This window comes from Nyctereutes procyonoides, unplaced genomic scaffold, assembly GCF_905146905.1.
Source record: "Nyctereutes procyonoides isolate TBG_1078 unplaced genomic scaffold, NYPRO_anot_genome, whole genome shotgun sequence".
In the NCBI taxonomy this organism is placed as follows: domain Eukaryota; kingdom Metazoa; phylum Chordata; class Mammalia; order Carnivora; family Canidae; genus Nyctereutes; species Nyctereutes procyonoides.
In genome coordinates, this window is record NW_026575032.1 from 1800231 (window position 1) to 1818557 (window position 18327).

Below are 18327 nucleotides of genomic sequence, written 5' to 3' on the forward strand. Positions count from 1 at the left end.
TTTAGAAGTATTTCTTGTTTGGAAATTTTAAAGAAGGAAATGCAATGTTAGAGTAATATTAAAAACTTTACATGTGTGTGCGTTCATACACATGTAACCCAGTAATCTGAAATGGTGAAATGTGGTTAAGCGAGACTATCTTGTATAATTGGATAAAATGTTGTTCTTTTCAGGTTAAGATGAAACACTGCAGGTAGACCTTCTGAAGATAAGGAAGAAGAAAAACAACATTACAGACTCTGAAAAAAATCTGGGTAAATATTTTGGCTAAATTTAAAAAAAATCTGATTTCCATTTAAAGCTGAGATAAAGGAAATCTTTTTCTGCTTCAGTTGTGTTTTAATCTGCTTAATTGGTCAAGGAGTAGAGGTTGTGGGGGGTGTATAATATGACCTGCCATTTCTTTTATATGACTTTTGAATTGTTGATATCTGACTGACAACTCAAGTTCATAGTTTGTGTATTGGCAGGAGAAAGCCAAGGGAAACTTTGGCTTGATTCTTGATCAGGTATCAACATTTTTTCCTCCTCTTTTGCTTGTTCATTTATCTGTCCATATAAATAAAGAGTTTTCAAGGAAGTGAAGAAAATTAGTTTGGTTTGTTCTTTACAGAAAACTGGGTATGATTGAACTCAAGTATATTTTTTATTATCAGTTCTATGGAAAATCATAGAAGACATGGTTAAACATGATGAAGAAATAATTCATTTCGCTAATATTTATTGAGTATCATATACCTTATTTCAGGCACTATTTCAGTTTTTTTAAGTATTAGAGTAGTAGTCATCATGGCCCTGGAAAGTCTAGAGTATTTTTTCAAGGTAATATTTTTGTGAAATACCATACATTTTTTTTTGAGTTGCAGATGCAAAGATATTTTTGGTTTATGTAAAAGACTTGGAAAACACTACCCATATGATAAATATTTGTATTTATAATAAATCTTTCATAACTTTAGTTCATAAATGAAGGTGCTTTAAGGTACTGTGGGAAAATAGGATTCTTATAGTCTTCATTTTACCATACTCTTTTCATGTTAAAGATAGTGATAGAATTAGAAAAATTTCATGAAAGATTAAGAAAATTAACTCTTTCATTTGAGAAAATTGCAGGCAATTTGTAAATAACATATAGAAGTGACATGGTCAAGCAACAGTCTGGGGATGAATTGAGAGAATGATGAACTTGGCAGAGTGGTTGGTGATCATTTAGAGGTTATTGTAATAATCCAGGTGGCAAATGAGAACCAGAAGTATAGTGATGCAAATTGGAATTAAGGATGGAGATGGATTAGAGAGAGGCAAAGGACATGTACTGGGTAGAACTTGGTAGGCTTGAGGGAGAGTAGAGTCAGGATAATTTCTAGTTACTGTCATGTTCAAGCACATAATTAATGTTCAATAAATATTTGAAAGATAACTGAATTTTATGATATCTGGCTTGGGAAACCGAGTGGGGCCAATTACTATGGCAGTATAGGAAGAACAATAGATTTGGAAACCTGGTTGGAGAAGACCAGTTTGGGGCTATAGTTATGAGGCATCTGTGACTTCCAAGAAATGTCATTGGGAAGTTGTATATATGGATCTTAGTTAAGAATATCCAACTGGAAACATAAAATTTAGTTTTGTATTATAGGTGTTGGTTAAAAGCAATGGGACTGGGTGAGATTACTCAGGAAAAAAATAATGTAAAGTAAAAGAAGAGAAAGGAGGATGGGGAACACTAATAAATCAGATGGAAGGAAAACACACCTCAAAGGAGATGAATGAAAAAAAAAAAGATGAATAAGTAGATAAGGAAGCAGGAGAATTACAGAAGTTAGTGGGAGTACTGAGTTTGGAGAAAGGGAACAATTAAGTATCTTTGAGACATTAAATAAAATGAAGACAGGAAAAGTATCCATTGAACATGTCAAGAAGTTGTTGACCGGAGCAAGAACAATTATATATGTGGAGCCAGTTCACACTGGGTAAGAGATAAGAAAATTGAAATAGCTGATGTCATTTACTCTTTCAGAAAGTTTGGTTTCAAGTGGAATAGAGAGAGGATAGCTAGAGATAGGAGTTTGAGAGAGAGTTTTTTGTTTTCTAGAGGTATAGATAATATGACTTAAATCTTTATTTGCTGAGGATAAAAAAACCATCAGAAATAAAATTTGAGGACAGAAGAATGAGGGAAAATAATTAATCACCGACTAAGCTGGAAGGGATGGAATATTAGGATTCAGGTCAAGAGAACTTTAGATAGACTTCTACTAAGATAGGAGGTAAGGTGATGGTTATAGACACAGATCTTCTTTTATAGGAGGCAGGGTAGAGGTTGCTCCAGAGTCCATTCAGAAGACTTCCAGTTAGAGTAGAGAGAGGAAATGGTTCATTCATATAATTGGTAATCTTCTTGGTGTGTTATTATTGATTCCTCAGCTTTTGGTAAGTTGGAGGAGAGTAGAGTGCAGTAGTTTAGCTTAACATGACAAGTATGAACCATTAGGGTAGAGACAACTTGCAGTTATCTTGCAAAATTAGTTTTATCATATTTTGTATTAGTTATCTATTGCCGAGTAACAAATTATACCTGAATCTAGTGGTCTAAAATATTTAGTATCTCAGTCTCTGTGGGTCTGGATTTGAGCATGCCTAAAAACTGGTTCCCTCTGGTCTTAGGGTCTCTCAGGAGGTTGCAGCCAAAATCTTGGCTGGGACTTCAGTTGTCTCAACTGTGGCTAAAGGATTTGCTTCCGTGATGGTTCACTCACATGGCTATTGGCTGGAGGCCTCAAATCCTCAGCATGTGAACCTCTCCAGGCCTTTTAAGTGTCCTAACAAGGCAGCTGATTTCCCCTGGAATAGATGATCCAAGAGAGCAAAGAGGAAGATGTCGTGCCATTTTTGACTTACACACCATTGCTTCTGTCATGTTTTTTTAGAACTGTATCACTAAGTCCAGCCCACACTTCAAAGGGGGAATTAATTAAGTTTCGCCACTTGAAGGGAGGAATATTAAAGAATTTTTGGATATTTAAAAACTACCATATGTCTTTTAGCAATTGTCAAGTTCTTTAGGGTCAAATAAGCTTTTTCAAAGTACATAAATATAGCCTTTATGACCAGTTGAGAGAGAGGTTCTAGAAAAGTGGGGAGGTGGTTAAGTCAGATTTGGCTCACTTTATAATTTGGCCTTCTGTGCTGCTAATCAGTCTCTATAACTTGATGTGTTACCACTTAGGGTTATTTAAAAAACAGTGTTGACCTCTGATTTAATGGAGGATCCTTTCAGGAGAAGAAATGCCATAGTGGGAAAAATATGTTTTTTATAGCAAAATATTAATTTTGGTAGCATTCATAGTAACTTCTAAATGTAGAGCTGGGAGGAAGGAATTCATTTTTCATATAAAGAAACTGAGAATGAAGAGATAATTACTGAGGTCATATCTTAATTATGTTTGTGCTTAGCTTCTCAATGCCATATTTTTCTCATCTGTAAAGTGGGGAATTGTAAATGAACAGTTATTTATGACAATTAGATGATTAAATACATATAACATGTTTAGAACAGTGCCTAGGACACAGTAAGCATTGAATAAATGTTATAGCCATTGTTATGGTAGCTGTATTTTTATCATTTTAATGGTGAATTAATACCATGGAATGAACATTTCAAAGAGAGGAGAACATTGACCAAAATGTTTAAAGTTTAAACTTTAGATTACTGATCTTATTGTACTTTGTCACATTTTATGCATATGTAAATTATATTTCTATTCATATCCATTTTTTTCTATCTGTACTCATTTAAAATGCTGTGTCTGATATCACCAGTGGTATTATCCATTTTTTTCTATCCATACTCAATTTAAAATGCTGTGTCTGATATCACCAGTGGTATTATATAGTCATATCCTCATAAAACTCCCTGAAGTAGCCTTTTTTGGTTGTTGTTTTACTTAAATGAAAGTTCCAATTTCAGTTGTAGCAACATTCTTAGCTCACAGAATTGGCTATTGTGGGTTTTTTTGGTAGCAATACACTGTTAAACAACATTTTCTTTGAATTTGATATGATGAGAGTGTTGGTAAGTATGATGAGAGTGTGGCCAGTTTCTTTTTCCTTCTTCCCACACCCAAAGACCCTATTTTGTTGGGCCAGTAGTTTGAATATGTATTTGGTAGAGTTTTCTGACAGAAGTGACATAAGGTAGAAGATAAAAGAGAAGCTTAAGGGCCAGATAGGCAAAAGGAAATAGTTTTATTACTAAAATCCTATAGAATTTTACTCTACTGGTGCTTTTTAGTGTTATGGCTTCTGGTGTATTTTTAATGAAAATGATATATTGAATTCTTAATTAAAAGAATTAAAGGAAACTTACAGAGTGTGTTCACTAGATAGTACAAAAAGGGAAGACAGAACCCCACAACCAGTATATGGGTTGTAGAAGTGGGAGGATTAAACCTTTCAGTTAGTAGTTACTGTTCATCTCTTTGTATTACTGACCATATCAAGGAATATATTGAAGGTAGTAATTAGTTCTAGTGGACTATTTAAAGTGGGCTATATTTAAAAATCATGGTTTCTTCTAGATTTGGAGAAGTTGAAGTCAGTTCTTTTTACCCTTTTAATAGATATTTTTTCTATAGATTTTTTAAATATTTGTTTTGTTTTTGCTTTTAATAAGTATTTAGGTAAACCAGCATAAAATTATGGCTATAGAAGACAGGTTCCCAAAAGTGCAACATTATTGTTGAATGATATTTCTTAGATGTTAAAAATTCTTCCACATATAATATAAAGAACCATTATTGTAGTGTAGCTTATGATGTTAAAAAGCATGTTTAATTTGCTAATTTATAGTGTTTGAATTGTCACTCACCATGTTTGAATATTTCTTTAGCAGTGGTTGCCTGGTGACTAGTGTATTTTGATATTTGTTCTGCTTCTAAGAATCGTATTCACTGGTATTTGTAAAACTATGTTATTTATATTAACTTAATACTTTTTTGATTGTTATTTATGCCAATTAATTTTTTTTGGTTTTAAAATTCTGTTATTAAATATATGTTTTTCTCATATATTGTGAAGAAAGAAATACATTTTAGTCATTGTTTACTGGTATGCATTTTATTTTTCTTAGCTTTCACCTTTTTTTGTTGAGTTGGATTTTTTTTAAGAACATTAATAATAGCTATTATTGTTGTAATGTTTCTTGTCAAGCACTGTAGTGTGAGTTTTATGTTTGCTTTGTGTTTTTAATGCTTTCAGCATCTCTTCAAGGAAGACATGGGCATGTGGAAACAGGCTCTGAGGTGCAGTAACTTGCTCAAGCTATATCCTGGCTAAGGAAGGAATTAAAGGGATGGACCGAGCTTTCCATTTCAAATCTGGCTTTAAATCCTAGTCTAGTTCCAGGATACTAGATGATTTCTGTAATTTCTGATGGAATGTTATTTTATCACTTAATTCTGTTGGGTTTTTAGAGTTAGTGAATTGTGTTTGTTGCACATAGAATCCTGAGACTGAAAGGGATCTGAAGTAAGTCTTTCTAGGTAGAGAGGATTATATACCTGGTCTGACTTAAGAGGATAATTGTCTGTCTTGTTTGTTTAAATTAATAGAATAGGACGTTATATATTTTTGCTTGATGTGTACAAAGCTACTGCCCTGGCCAAAATTGTTAAGGAAATTAAGTTTGCTTTTGTTGCCCACCATCTCCTTTTTAAGATTTCTCCCATCTTGGGAATCTTGGGCCTTTCATGATATCCCTGGATCCTGCTTGTCAGTGAGAAAAGTCATCTGGTAAATTAATTTACACTAATAATACATGGTAATAATTAATGGTAGCTATTACTGAGGTACTTTAGTTTGCATTTTAAGAGAGAATATTGGTTAATACTCCATTTAAAGAAATGGGTGGTAAAATTTTAGGCCTTTGTATCCTGATGAGTAAAATATTTTAGGCAGGGGGGCTTTTCAAATCACTATATACTTATTTTAAGTGAGATGTTTCATTATAGTAGGTATGTCTATATTTTCTGTACTTATTGGTGTAGCATCATGGAGTTGGAAGGAACATCACAGTCATTTGTTTTAGGCCACTTACCTTTAGATTGGCGAGTGGTCATTGTTCTAAATGAGTAGCTCAAATGTTCTAATCATTCTTGAAACTTACTTTGAATAAAAATGTTGTGATCTGGTTTATGTTTTGCTTTTGTTTGGGGATGTCAATATGCCATAATAGAGATGAGCAGTCTGTTTAGATAGTGTTTTTATTTACTGAGACATTTGGGTCAATTACATGGCTTCTTAACTGCAAGGAGGATGTAAATGACTTTGAAATTGGCAACTTTGTTACATATAAGCAGAAACCAAACAGCTGAAAAACATAATTATATATTCTGAAACACTTAATGTAGATTAGTAAAATTGGGCCCAAGCATAGATAATGTAAAAATGTGTAAGGTGCATAACTCACAGAATTTCTAGTATAGAGTACGGCTGTGTTGTAATAGATGGTTAATTTTACCTGATGATGAAGAGAATATTGTTGTTGATGAAGTTCAAAGGGAAACTGTAAAGTTGATTTTCCAACTCTTAAAACCCATGTAATTTCTTTTATAGAAAAGAACTGTAATTAATTCCAAATAACTTTAATATAATGATCTGAAGATATGTGAACACATTTTATCCAAAGATTTGTGACTTCATTGTTGTATGAGATATTTGAGAATGATTAAACTTTTTTTCACATTTTTGTTGTATTTGAAATTGGGTTATTAAAAAGTTGGATATCCTTTTCTTAAACTCAAGCAAATAAAAACCAGATTTTCTTGAGACTGAAAAGATCATTTAGGCATCTCTTTGGCCCTAGGTACATTGTGAATATTCATTTTTGGCAATAGTTTATAATTATGCACTTTTTATAGTGATACATTTATTTCATTCATTTCTGAAACAAGTATTGAGAGACTGCTGTATATAGGAACTTGGTTGGGTATGGCACTTAAATGAGTAGGGCAAACTCATCTTTAAGAACAGCCGTCTAGTTGGGGGGACAGACTTCTGAAGTGATAATTATGTTATGATAACTGGGAAGATACAGATAGTGATTAAAACAGCCTTTCTTTAGCATTTTCTGTATTGCCAGACATCCTACTAAAGATTATTATAAATATTCTAAATCTTAAACTTAATACTCAAGTCCTTAGCTGTTTTGTAGAATCTTTAAGCTCAATAAATATTTATTGAATGGACAAACAAAAAAAACCCCTACATTAAAATGCAACTGTCTTAAGTATGTGTTGCTCCAAAAAATCAGAATCAAATATATACTTTCCTATGACAGTTCCAGAGAAAGCTCTGGCTCTTTATAACTAAGTCTTCTTACATCATAGGTAGTAATATTTTTTAAAGATTTTATTTATTTATTCATGAGAGACACAAAGAGAGGCAGAGGGAGAAGCAGGCTCCCTGTGGGGAGCCCGATGTGGGACTTGATTCTGGAACCCCAGGATCATGCCCTGAGCCGAAGGCAGACACTCAATCACTGAGCCACCCAGGTGTCCTTCATAGGTAATATTATATAGACATATTGCAGTTTAAGCCTGGTATAGGAAAACCCTTTTTTTTTTTTTTCTGAAATCCTATGTCAAATTATGGGGTGATATCTCTCTCAGAGGAGTCATGTAGCCCTGGAAGAAAGTTAACCAGTGCAGTGAGGTTTTCTTAAGAAGCTGTGGGCAGGTACACAGATCATCCAGTTTCCCCCACTCCTCTTTTCTAAGGTAATCAAGTAATTGTTGCTGAGGTAGGGTGGAGTTGGGTGACTTGGGGTAAGCTGTGGTGATGAAGGCCCTCTCATCCATATTTCCTTTCACCTACCACCCTAGGGCCATTCTTCTGACAGCTGTTATGAACACAAATTAAAGGCTAAGAAAAATAGAAAAATAGAAGAGGAGTAGAAACTGGAGAAGTAATGGGATTAGAACCAAAAAACGGGAGTAGTAAAAAATCAAAGAAAAAATGAATGAAATAGAAGAAGTTTTAGATAAATATGAATTTGAGTTTTTCAAAAATATATAGAAGCCACCAGATTCTCTCATCTTTCTGTCTCCAAATCTCCCCATATGTGGGTCTTTCCTTTCTCTTTCTTCCTGTTCAGATGAAGGAAATGTTTCTTTCTGTCAAACCCTGTTTCAAAACCCAGCGTATATATGCCTTGAATTAAAGCAGACTTTTAAAAAAATATTAAGTATTTAATACTGTGTCCTTTAAATTGTATGATTTCATGATCTCGTTATTTTTAAAAACATTTTATTCATGAGAGAGTGAGAGGCAGAGACATAGGCAGAGGGAGAGAAGTAGGCTCCTCAGAGAGCCCAATGTGGGACTCAATCCCGGGACTCCGGGATCACACCCTGGGCTGAGGGCAGATGCTCAACCGCTGAGCCACCCACGTGTCTCATGATCTCTTTAAAGTACAGAATCTTTTTTCATGTAATAGAAAACTGTCCTCACATTTATAGGACCGATAACAAATAAAAAAATAGTGCCTTAGTTTGGGTTTCCTCAGAAAAAGCTGGGTAAGCTTTCAAGTACAGATAGTTTATTTGGGAAGTGATCACAGGAAACACTGGTAGCAGGATGGGGAAGTAAGAAAGTAAAGGGACTGAAGTCAATAAAGGATATTATCCTAGCAGTTACCACTGTGGGCATTGGAGCTCACTCTCTCGGAGACCAAATAAAATATGTCTCAGGGTTACCCCAAACTAAGAGCAAGGAAGCTGTAGGTGTATATCCAACACTTTCCTAGCCATCATTAACATTAACTGGCATTTCTAGCTTGTCCTAATTACAAGCTGAGGTGTTTCTGCAGTCAAAAAAGCAGTTCTCAGTAAGATGTTATAGGTGTTCAAAATGAGCAATCTTATGTGTAGAGGTGAATGCCTATATGAATAAGACACCAAAGCATTGGTTGCCATTACAAAAATTTATACAGTGTATTATTTCTACGTGCTCGATGCTATTCTCAATGCTTTACATGTACAAATTAATCAATTCTCACTATTCAGTTCTGTGATGTAGAAGGTATAAGAAGTGTTCTTGTTTTATGGATGAGTGAATAGAGCACAGAGAGGTTAAATAACTTGCCTCTGGTCACTCATCTACAGTGTTAGAACTGTTCTTTTTTTTTTTTTAAAGATTTTTTATTTATTCATGAGACACGAGAGAGAGAGAGAGAGAGAGAGAGAGAGAGAGAGATGATTCAGAGACACAGGCAGAGGGAGAAGCAGACTCCATGCAGGGAGCCCGATGTGGGACTTGATCCCAGGACTCCAGGATCACACCCTGCGCCGAAGGCAGGCTTAAAGCACTGAGCCACCCAGGCGTCCCATGAACTGTTAGTTCTAATTTAGATGCTAGTACAGAATCTGTGTTCTTAATCCATATAATCCAGAACAATGCAGTCTGAAGCAAGATTTTTTTTTTTAAAGTAGGCTTAACGCAGGGCTTGAACTCAAATTCATGAACCTGAGATCAAGATCTGAGCTGAGACCAAGAGTTGGATGCTTAATCGACTGAGTCACCCAGGCGCCCCCCCCCCAACTTTTTTTGGGGGTACTTTAAAATTTTATGATGTATTTATTTGGGAGAAACAAAGAGAGGGAGCTTATGAATGGGGGTGGGGGGAGAAGAGGTTGAGGGACAAACAGACTCTGCTGAGCATAGAGCCCAATATGGGGCTCAGTCTCAGGACCCAGAGATCATGACCTGAGCCAAAATGAAGAGTCAGACATTAACTGATTGAGCTACTCAGGTGCTCCGTTTTTAGAGCTCTTTTGATGCTGTCTTTCTTAAATAACTGCCTCTTCCTTGTCCCTTGTCCAATCTCTTCCTTATAGTGTTCTTTACTTCCTTCCTTGATGCAGCTTTTCTGCTGGCCCTTTCCAGAACAGTACAGCTATTCTCCCTTCCGTTCTTACCCTCAAGGTTATCAAATCAAATAATTCTTGCAAAGATGTTAACTGATCTTTTTGATGTCATGATGAAATTTGTTATTGCTCAGTATTTTCATTTTAATTTTTTAAAGACACAAGTGAGAACTGAAGAAAGACATGATGGTAGAATGACAGATGCCAGAGTTGTTATTTTTGGGTTTGGACTGTTGTAGGAGAGACCATGAGATATGTGCTTGATTAAGAAAAGCCTCTTTCTAACCTGTTATTTCCTGCCTTCCAGCCAACACGCTCCCTTTTTCTTTTTAAATTATGGAAGTATTATATGCCAGTTGTAAAACATTTAAGCAATACCTAAGTATCGAGAGTAAAAGTGAACATTCTGCTTCACTGATTCTTTTCCTTCCCCTGAAATCTTTGCCACTGCTCTCTCTATAGGTAACCATTCATGGAATTGCTAGTGTTTCTGCAAATTTAAAAGAATGTGTACACACACATACTTTATATTTGTGCACACATATACATATATGTGTATATATAGGGTATATACATGTAACATATATAATGGATAGTCTTTTTTCTTTTAAACATAAATGGAATACTATACATTTTGTTTCTCAACTTGCTTTTTCCCTGCTAACATTGCATATATTCTGGACATTTCCCTGTATCAGCCCATATAGAGATCTCAGTCTTTTAGAAAGGTTCCATGCATCTTATTTCCCAGGAAAGTGTATCATAATTTATTTAACTATTTTCCTATTAGTCGACCTCTTTTCAAATTTCCCAGTGCACTTATATAATGCTGCAGTAATTATTCTTGAAAAACATCTTTTTGTGCCTGAGTGTTTATAAGAGAGTCCTTGAACTGATATGTCCAATTTAAAGTGTACACATTTTTATAGTATCTGATAAATTATTTTTCCCAAAGATAGTTTATGCCTATCAACTATGTATGAATGCCCATTCTCCCATATTTTTGCCAATATAGTTGTTTGCAGTCTTTCTTATTTTTACTTAATATGACTACTGGGTGGCAAGTGGGGATTGTCTCCAATTGCTAGTGATAGTATCTTCTTCTGTAAATTGACTATATATTTTGCTAATTTTCCTATCATATTATTTGTATTTTTTGTTCTGATTTATAGAATGGCCTCCATTTTTGAAGGAACAAACTAAGTTTTGGAATTCTATCTCTGTGTTAATGCAAGTATTAGGTGTTTGATAATTTTATTTTCTTTATGCTAGTGAGACAGAAATAAAATTGAACGTAGTATTTGAAAAAATTTTATAGGTAATTCATTTTGAAAAGTAATTTTTTGGAAAGGTATTTCCTAAAATGGTGTAGTAGTGGTAGTGCTAAATTAGGAACTTTAAGTCTCTGGTTTGTGCTATTTTTGCTTGAACTATTTCACATTTTCATGCTTTTCTTTGTACGTTGCTAAAAGAATAACTATCAAAATTTCTGTTCTAATGTGGACAGTTTTGAAGTGAATATAATGGATTCAGGAAAAATGAAGAGAATATAGATGAATTATGGAAATACTGAGAGAGCTTGTGTTGAAACATGTAGATCAGTGTTATTATCTTATGTGCTGGATAAAAATACCATTTAAAATGATGTAATACTTGAAAACAATGGCTATGTTCAAAGGCACCATCACAGGTATTGTGGATACAAAGGTGAATAAAACAATTCTTATTGGTCATAATCTATTAGTAGAGAGAATCAAGATAGATTAGGTTCAGATTGTGCATCTTTGGCAGGCATTTAGAAGTGAAGCTGTGTTCCTCTATTACGATGGTAGCTACATTTGTGGTGAGCATAGCATAATGCATGGAGAAGTTGAGCACTGTGTTGTATACCTGAAATGAAAGTAACATTGTATGTCAACTGTAATCAAAAAAATTTTAAGGAGTGCACAATTCAGATTTATCTTAATATTAATGGTGTCTGATCACTTAACTAAATTTCACAAAGTTCCTCCTTCATCATTAATAATTTTGATGGGAGTTATTTTGAGGTAGGAGAATCTTGTTACTTATCAAAATTTAATTGATTATATTGATACGGATTCATAGGTTCTTTTTATTAAATGGGTTGTAATCTATTACTATTATTTATTTTGATGCTTAAATTGCCCCAGATTTTTCCAGTGGAAGCCTCTTCAAGCTGATTTCTTTGTCCTTTTGACAAGTTCCCATCATTCTTCAGGTATTTCTTTACCTTCTGGAAAACAAGGCTCATCTTGAGTTTCCTTGACCTACTTGTGGAATTAGTCATTTCTTCAAGGAGCCCTGTTTCCTTTTGATAGAAAATTGTTTTTAGAAGCAAAGTTTTCTACTCATTTTAATTGTGGTGTTGCTGCTTTCAGACCTTTTAATGAGCATATGTACATACATACAAATACACATTTATAGCCATATTTGTTTGTATACTTATATTGAAAACTATACTTCTAAGTTTTTATCAAACACCACAGAATTAATTCTAATTTTCTTCATCTGTATCCTCCAACAGTGAGAAAACAGGCTTTCAATATCCTTAATATATTTACTTAATTAATCCTCTTCCCCATACCCTGCAAGGGCTATTTCCTAGGTGTGTACCCTCCTTATCCTTCTCCCACATCAACACACTACTCCAGATTGCCCCTTTTGCATGGAAGCCTTATTTATCTCTTTGGAGTTTGATGCCTGGAGTCTGATGCCTTCCTCTTGGGTTCTGACACCCTGCATCAGGCAACCTCCCTGCTCAGGCTCCAACTGCTTAAGCTGGTCTCACATAGTTATAACATTTTTTTCTTGTGATGGGAACTTTTAAGATCTATTCTCTTAGCAACTTTCAAATATATAATACAGTATTATTAACTTATAGTCACCATGATGTACATTGTATCTCCAGAACTTACTATCTTACAGCTGGAAGTTTGTACCTTTTTACCACCTTTGCTTATTACCCCCCTGCCCCAACCAGACTGTTCACTATGAGAACATTTTTTACTCATTTTCTAAACTGTAGGGGAAAAAGGTAATTGAAAAATGAAAACATTTAAATTTTTTTTCTAGTTCTTTCAACCTTAGATTTTCCTATTGCTATTACTAATAAATCTTTTGCTGTTGAGCTCTTCCTTTTTTTAAAAGAGATGTTTAATTTGCCTCTGAATTGCTAACATTTTAACAATTTAGAAATATGAAACATTGTAATCTGGCAGTGTTGTCTAATCCAATTTTAAAGTTGTTTTGTTATCACTGAAGAGAAGACTCTGGTGAGTAAATAGAAAACATTTTTAGGAAGTTAACAAGTCAGCTGTTCTGAATTTCAGCTAGAAAGTTGTTCTCATATATTCTTCTTGTTTTGAAATCTCTTTTTCTAGTTTTCTATAAAATCACCTGTGCTATTTGGCCTTAAATGATCATTAACTGTGTAGCTCACTTTGTGATTAAAGCTAGTTTTTTGTTTTTGTTGTTGTAAATGTTGTTATTTTCTGATTTATCATAAGATAATTTTGTTATAGGTAAGTTGGGTTAGTCATTTTAATACTGTATTAACATGAGGGATAATTTTTAACACGCGGATAGTTTTCTTGTTTCTCAGATCATAAAATAAGAACTTTTATTCCTCACTCTTTACTCATTGTCAATTCATGTAACTCGTTCTCAATACATCTAAATATTCATACTTATCTTGCTGAAATGTGTGTATATACACATACATTCTTCACATGTTGGGTCACAATTTGACATGTGTTTATTGTAATTCATCCTGAGCATCTGATAGGAGGACATCTGCTTACTGTCCAAACTCTACTCAGTGTGAATCCAAAGTAGGAAGATTGTAATAGATTACAACCCATTTAATAAAAAACAGAGCTTATGGAGGTTAAGAAGGATTAATATAAGTTAATTAATAAATACAACATTTAATGGCAGCTTTTGAGACAAATGCAGATGAATTTGTCTAATATAGATCATTAATACTTCCTTCTTATTGTTGAGATAAATATCTTTTTTTAAAGATTTTATTTATTTATTCATGATAGTCACACACAGAGAGAGAGAGAGAGAGAGAGGCAGAGACACAGGCAGAGGGAGAAGCAGGCTCCATGCAGGGAGCCCGATGTGGGATTCGATCCCGGGTCTCCAGGATTGCGCCCTGGGCCAAAGGCAGGCGCCAAACCGCTGCGCCACCCAGAGATCCCCAAGATAAATATCTTTGATTAGATTGGTAATTATGTCCCTCATATTTGGAGCCAGATGGTAACTGAACCCAAATCTATTCATTCTTAGGATGATGAAATCAGGACATTAAAAATGTGATACATTGCCATATATATATATATATATATATATATATATATATATATATATTTAAGATTTATTTATTTATTCATGATAGACATAGTGAGAGAGAGAGGCAGAGACATAGGCAGAGGGGGAAGCAGGCTCCTCACAGAGAGCCCGATCATTGTCTTATATTTTCTATAGAAATGTGGACATGCAAAAAAAAAAAAAAAAAAAGAAAGAAAGAAAAAAAGAAAAAAGAAATGTGGACATGCTTTGTTGCATATATATTTGCTGCAAAATATTTGTATATTTTTCATTCTTACTGAATGAACTGGAATGTGGTTTAATGAACTTTTACTTTTATTAAATCCACCTTTTTCTCCCCTTACTTGATTTCCCTTGCAGTTTAATAAATCTTAGGCCTTTAGAGGCTGGTCTGAAAAAACTTCAGTAATGGATCAGAGGAAGAATGAGAGTATTGTTCCTAGTATCACTCAATTAGAAGATTTTCTTACAGAACACAATTCCAATGTTGTTTGGCTCCTTGTTGGTAAGTAGAATATATTTTCATGTACTTTATGGGTTTTTTTTTTTGTGTGTGAATTAACAACTGCCAAATTTTAAGCAGTAGTTAGCTGAAGTTGAAATGCTTACAATATCATTGGTTTATTTTTTGGAAAAAAGATTTTAATCTATGTTTCTATGACAATTTGCTCTGGCAAGTGCTTTGGAGGGCTCTTTTTCTTAAGCTGCCTCCTTCCTTGTCTGACTTAGAGGAGGTGGGAGAAGAAGAAAAACATTGCCCTTAGCTTATCTTTCCTTTTTCAAGTCCACTCCTTCACCACGACTCCTCCACTCCCATTTCAGCACATGCACATACACTTCTTTGTTTTACTTTAAAAGTGATAAATTCTCATGGTAAATATATTTTTTAATATAAAATAGAGTGTACATGCCTATTAATTTCATCTCTTTCCTCCTTATATACTTGACATTGGGCTCTACCAGTAAAATTTTTTTTTTGTCTAATATTCCAGAAGTTTTCTAGATTCATAGAAATAATACAAAACAGTGTATAAATCAGTGGCAAAGAGAGGGAGGAAATATGAGGGAATGAATGAATAGGAACTAATAAGAGGGGAAGTACAAAATAATAACCAGGGAGAAGATACTGTAGGGTGTTATTGCCCGGTAAGTTTTTGTGGAAGAACAGTATTTGATTTGAATTTCAGTATAATAGTTAGGAAGGCAGAGAGGAAAATAGAAAGGGTAAAAGGGGAAAGAAAGGGTAATGATATTTATTGAACATCTTCTGTGTGCCACATACCATTGTCATTTTTGCATATGTTATCTCACTTAGTGCTCATAGCAGACTTATGAAGGCACCAGACTTTAACTTGGAGAATTGAGGTCTATAAGGATTAAATAACTTATATCGGTAACATAGCTGTTTTTTTCTGAGTGCATCCTTATGCTTCTTTCATGACACCACAGGATATGTGGTAAGGAAATGAGTAGAGGTGAAGTGTGTATAAAAAATTATGATTCATGATTTGTAGGTAGGATTGGATTAAACACAATCCAATCCTATTGGATTGAGATATATTTCTTCTAATTGACAAAAGTGAACCATTATAAATTATCCTTAATTAAAGCCAAAAAAGTAAAATGAAATGCAAAACATTAATATGAAATTAAATTTCATAAAAGACACACTGAAAATTCTCTTCTAGTTTAATTAAGGGTGGAATTCTTATTTCCTATCATTCTCTTTATCACCTAGAATTTCTCTTTTTTTTCTATTATATACAACTCCTTTCCTTAAGGAAAAAAACAACAGTAACAATCAGAAAATCACTGAGTGATCGTTTACTCTTGCTGTTTTCCTAACTGACCTTTTGATATTAAAGGGGGTTGGGGAACATGATAAAATGAAAAGGCCCGCAGTTCTCAGGTTGTATGATACCAGAAGCATACTTTCCAGCAAATACTTCTTGCTTTACTGAATGGCCCACCATAACCTGCTCTTGACACAGTGATTTACAGTAAAAATTAGCACAGAATGTCTTTAAACTTAAAATGTAATGACATATTCAAATCACTATGTTGTATACCTAAAGCTAATATAACATTATGTGTCAACTATACTTCAGTTAAAAAAAAACAAAAACAACCCAAAACACTTTTTTACAAAGGAAAAAAAAAACATATCATCAAAACAACTTTTCTAGAAATAATTGTTCTAGAAATAATTTTTATGGGCAAATCATAGCACTTGCTACATCAGAGTTATTACTGTCAATATAAGCTACCCTGAGAAAATGTGTTTTGACTCAGTGACTGCTTTGTTTTATCCATTAAGAATTTAATGTGATGTTGCTAAGTGGTTGTACATATTAAATTGCTTTACATTACTTTGTCCTAATTTAGAAAATAGTTATTCTTTCAAACTGGCTAAGTAAAAGGAAATTTATTATCAAAAATGCTTTCTTATGTTTTAGTTTTTGTATATTCATGAACTAGGTTCTTTTGGGAATATTATGAGTCCTATAGGTGACTGTATACTTCTCATGAAAAATGAGTCAAACTTGAAATATCATTTACTGTAGCATATTCACTGGCATTCTTCAAAAGTAGGTTGTTGCCTTATCAAATATAACAAAATATTACAGGGTGGCCTGTTTAGTATAGATATGCCTTTAAGTAGGGTAAAATTCTCACTTCTTTCCATTTTTTTTAAAGCAGAAATTATTGATTTAATAAAAAACACTACGATTTCTTTGATTTTAAAAAATAATTGGTTTTCTTTCTTTTTTAAATGTCTGTAGCCTTTAGAAAATAGCTTGGGAATGCGCTTTTAGCTTGATAAAGGTGGACATTTTTCAGAATATGCAGAAATATGGGCTTTCTCTTTCCAGAATATTGTTATACATGTTTAATAATAAGTACAAAACAGTGAAAAAGGAAACAGAAAAAAAGGAAGTATTTATTTTTTTAAGAGAGAGAGTACACTTGCATGTGAGAATTGGGGGTGGAGGCAGAGGGAGAGAGAGAATCTTAAACAGGCTTCATGTCCAGCATGGAGCCCAATGTAGGGCTGGATCTCATGACCCTGAGATCATAACCTGAGCCTAATTGAGAGTTAGATGCTTCACTGACTGAGCCACCCAGGCACCCCGGGCAGTATTTTTTTTAATTGATCTGATTGTAATATGTGCTTTTCTGGCTAATAAGTAAAGAAAAATGAGGAAAGTTACATAAAGTAGAATCAACAAAAGTAAAGAAAAATGAGGAAAGTTACATAAGGTAGAATCAACATCTGGTATTAAAAATCCAAAGTATTGTGATCCCTGGGTGGCGCAGCGGTTTAGCGCCTGCCTTAGGCCCAGGGCGCGATCCTGGAGACCCAGGATCGAATCCCACGTCAGGCTCCCGGTGCATGGAGCCTGTTTCTCCCTGTCTGTGTCTCTGCCTCTCTCTCTCTCTCTCTCTCTCTCTATCATAAAAAAAAAAAAATCCAAAGTATTGAATTGTAAGAGAACATATTACCATTTAGAAGTAGATACTATCATATTTTAATGTCATAAATGATCTTTTACTAACAAATTTTTACTGAGATAATAAGGTGATTGTGAAGGAAACTTACAGTGAGATTGTTTTGCTTTTTTTTTCTCCACAGCTACAATTTTGTCCTGTGGATGGATTATTTACCTCACATACTACAATTCTCGAAACGTTGGTCTTATTTTAACATTGGTTCTTAATAGATTATACAAACATGGCTATATCCATATTGGTAAGTTCGAATAACACTGAATGTTTTTCTTATGTATAATCTTGAGATGTATATTATAAATTTATATTTTATAAGTTATAGTAGCTTTAGAAATTCACCTTTGTTTCATGAATGTTAACCTAACTGGAATTTCTCTCATGCAGCACTCTACGACAGAAGATGAACTATCATTTGGTTAGGTTCTTTACTTCATTCTTATTTCTTAAAGTGTTTCTATAGTAACTTTTGGGATTTTTTTTCTTGCTATAAAAGATGCTCATTGAAACAATTTGAAAAATATAGGCACGCATAAAC

At 33.9% G+C, this 18327-nt stretch overlaps 1 protein-coding gene across 7 annotated transcripts in view; it reads left to right on the plus strand.

Annotated features, from left to right (window-relative positions):
* BLTP1 (bridge-like lipid transfer protein family member 1) overlaps positions 1–18327 on the plus strand; it is a 203403-nt gene that overhangs the window by 2580 nt on the left and 182496 nt on the right. For all 7 annotated transcript variants that reach the window (XM_055316940.1, XM_055316944.1, XM_055316946.1 and 4 more), the window contains 3 exons: positions 174–254; positions 14643–14787; positions 17917–18033. In XM_055316940.1, coding sequence (XP_055172915.1) covers positions 14691–14787; positions 17917–18033 — 214 coding nt within the window. In that variant the 5' untranslated portion in view covers positions 174–254; positions 14643–14690. The remainder of the gene's footprint in view (positions 1–173; positions 255–14642; positions 14788–17916; positions 18034–18327) is intronic.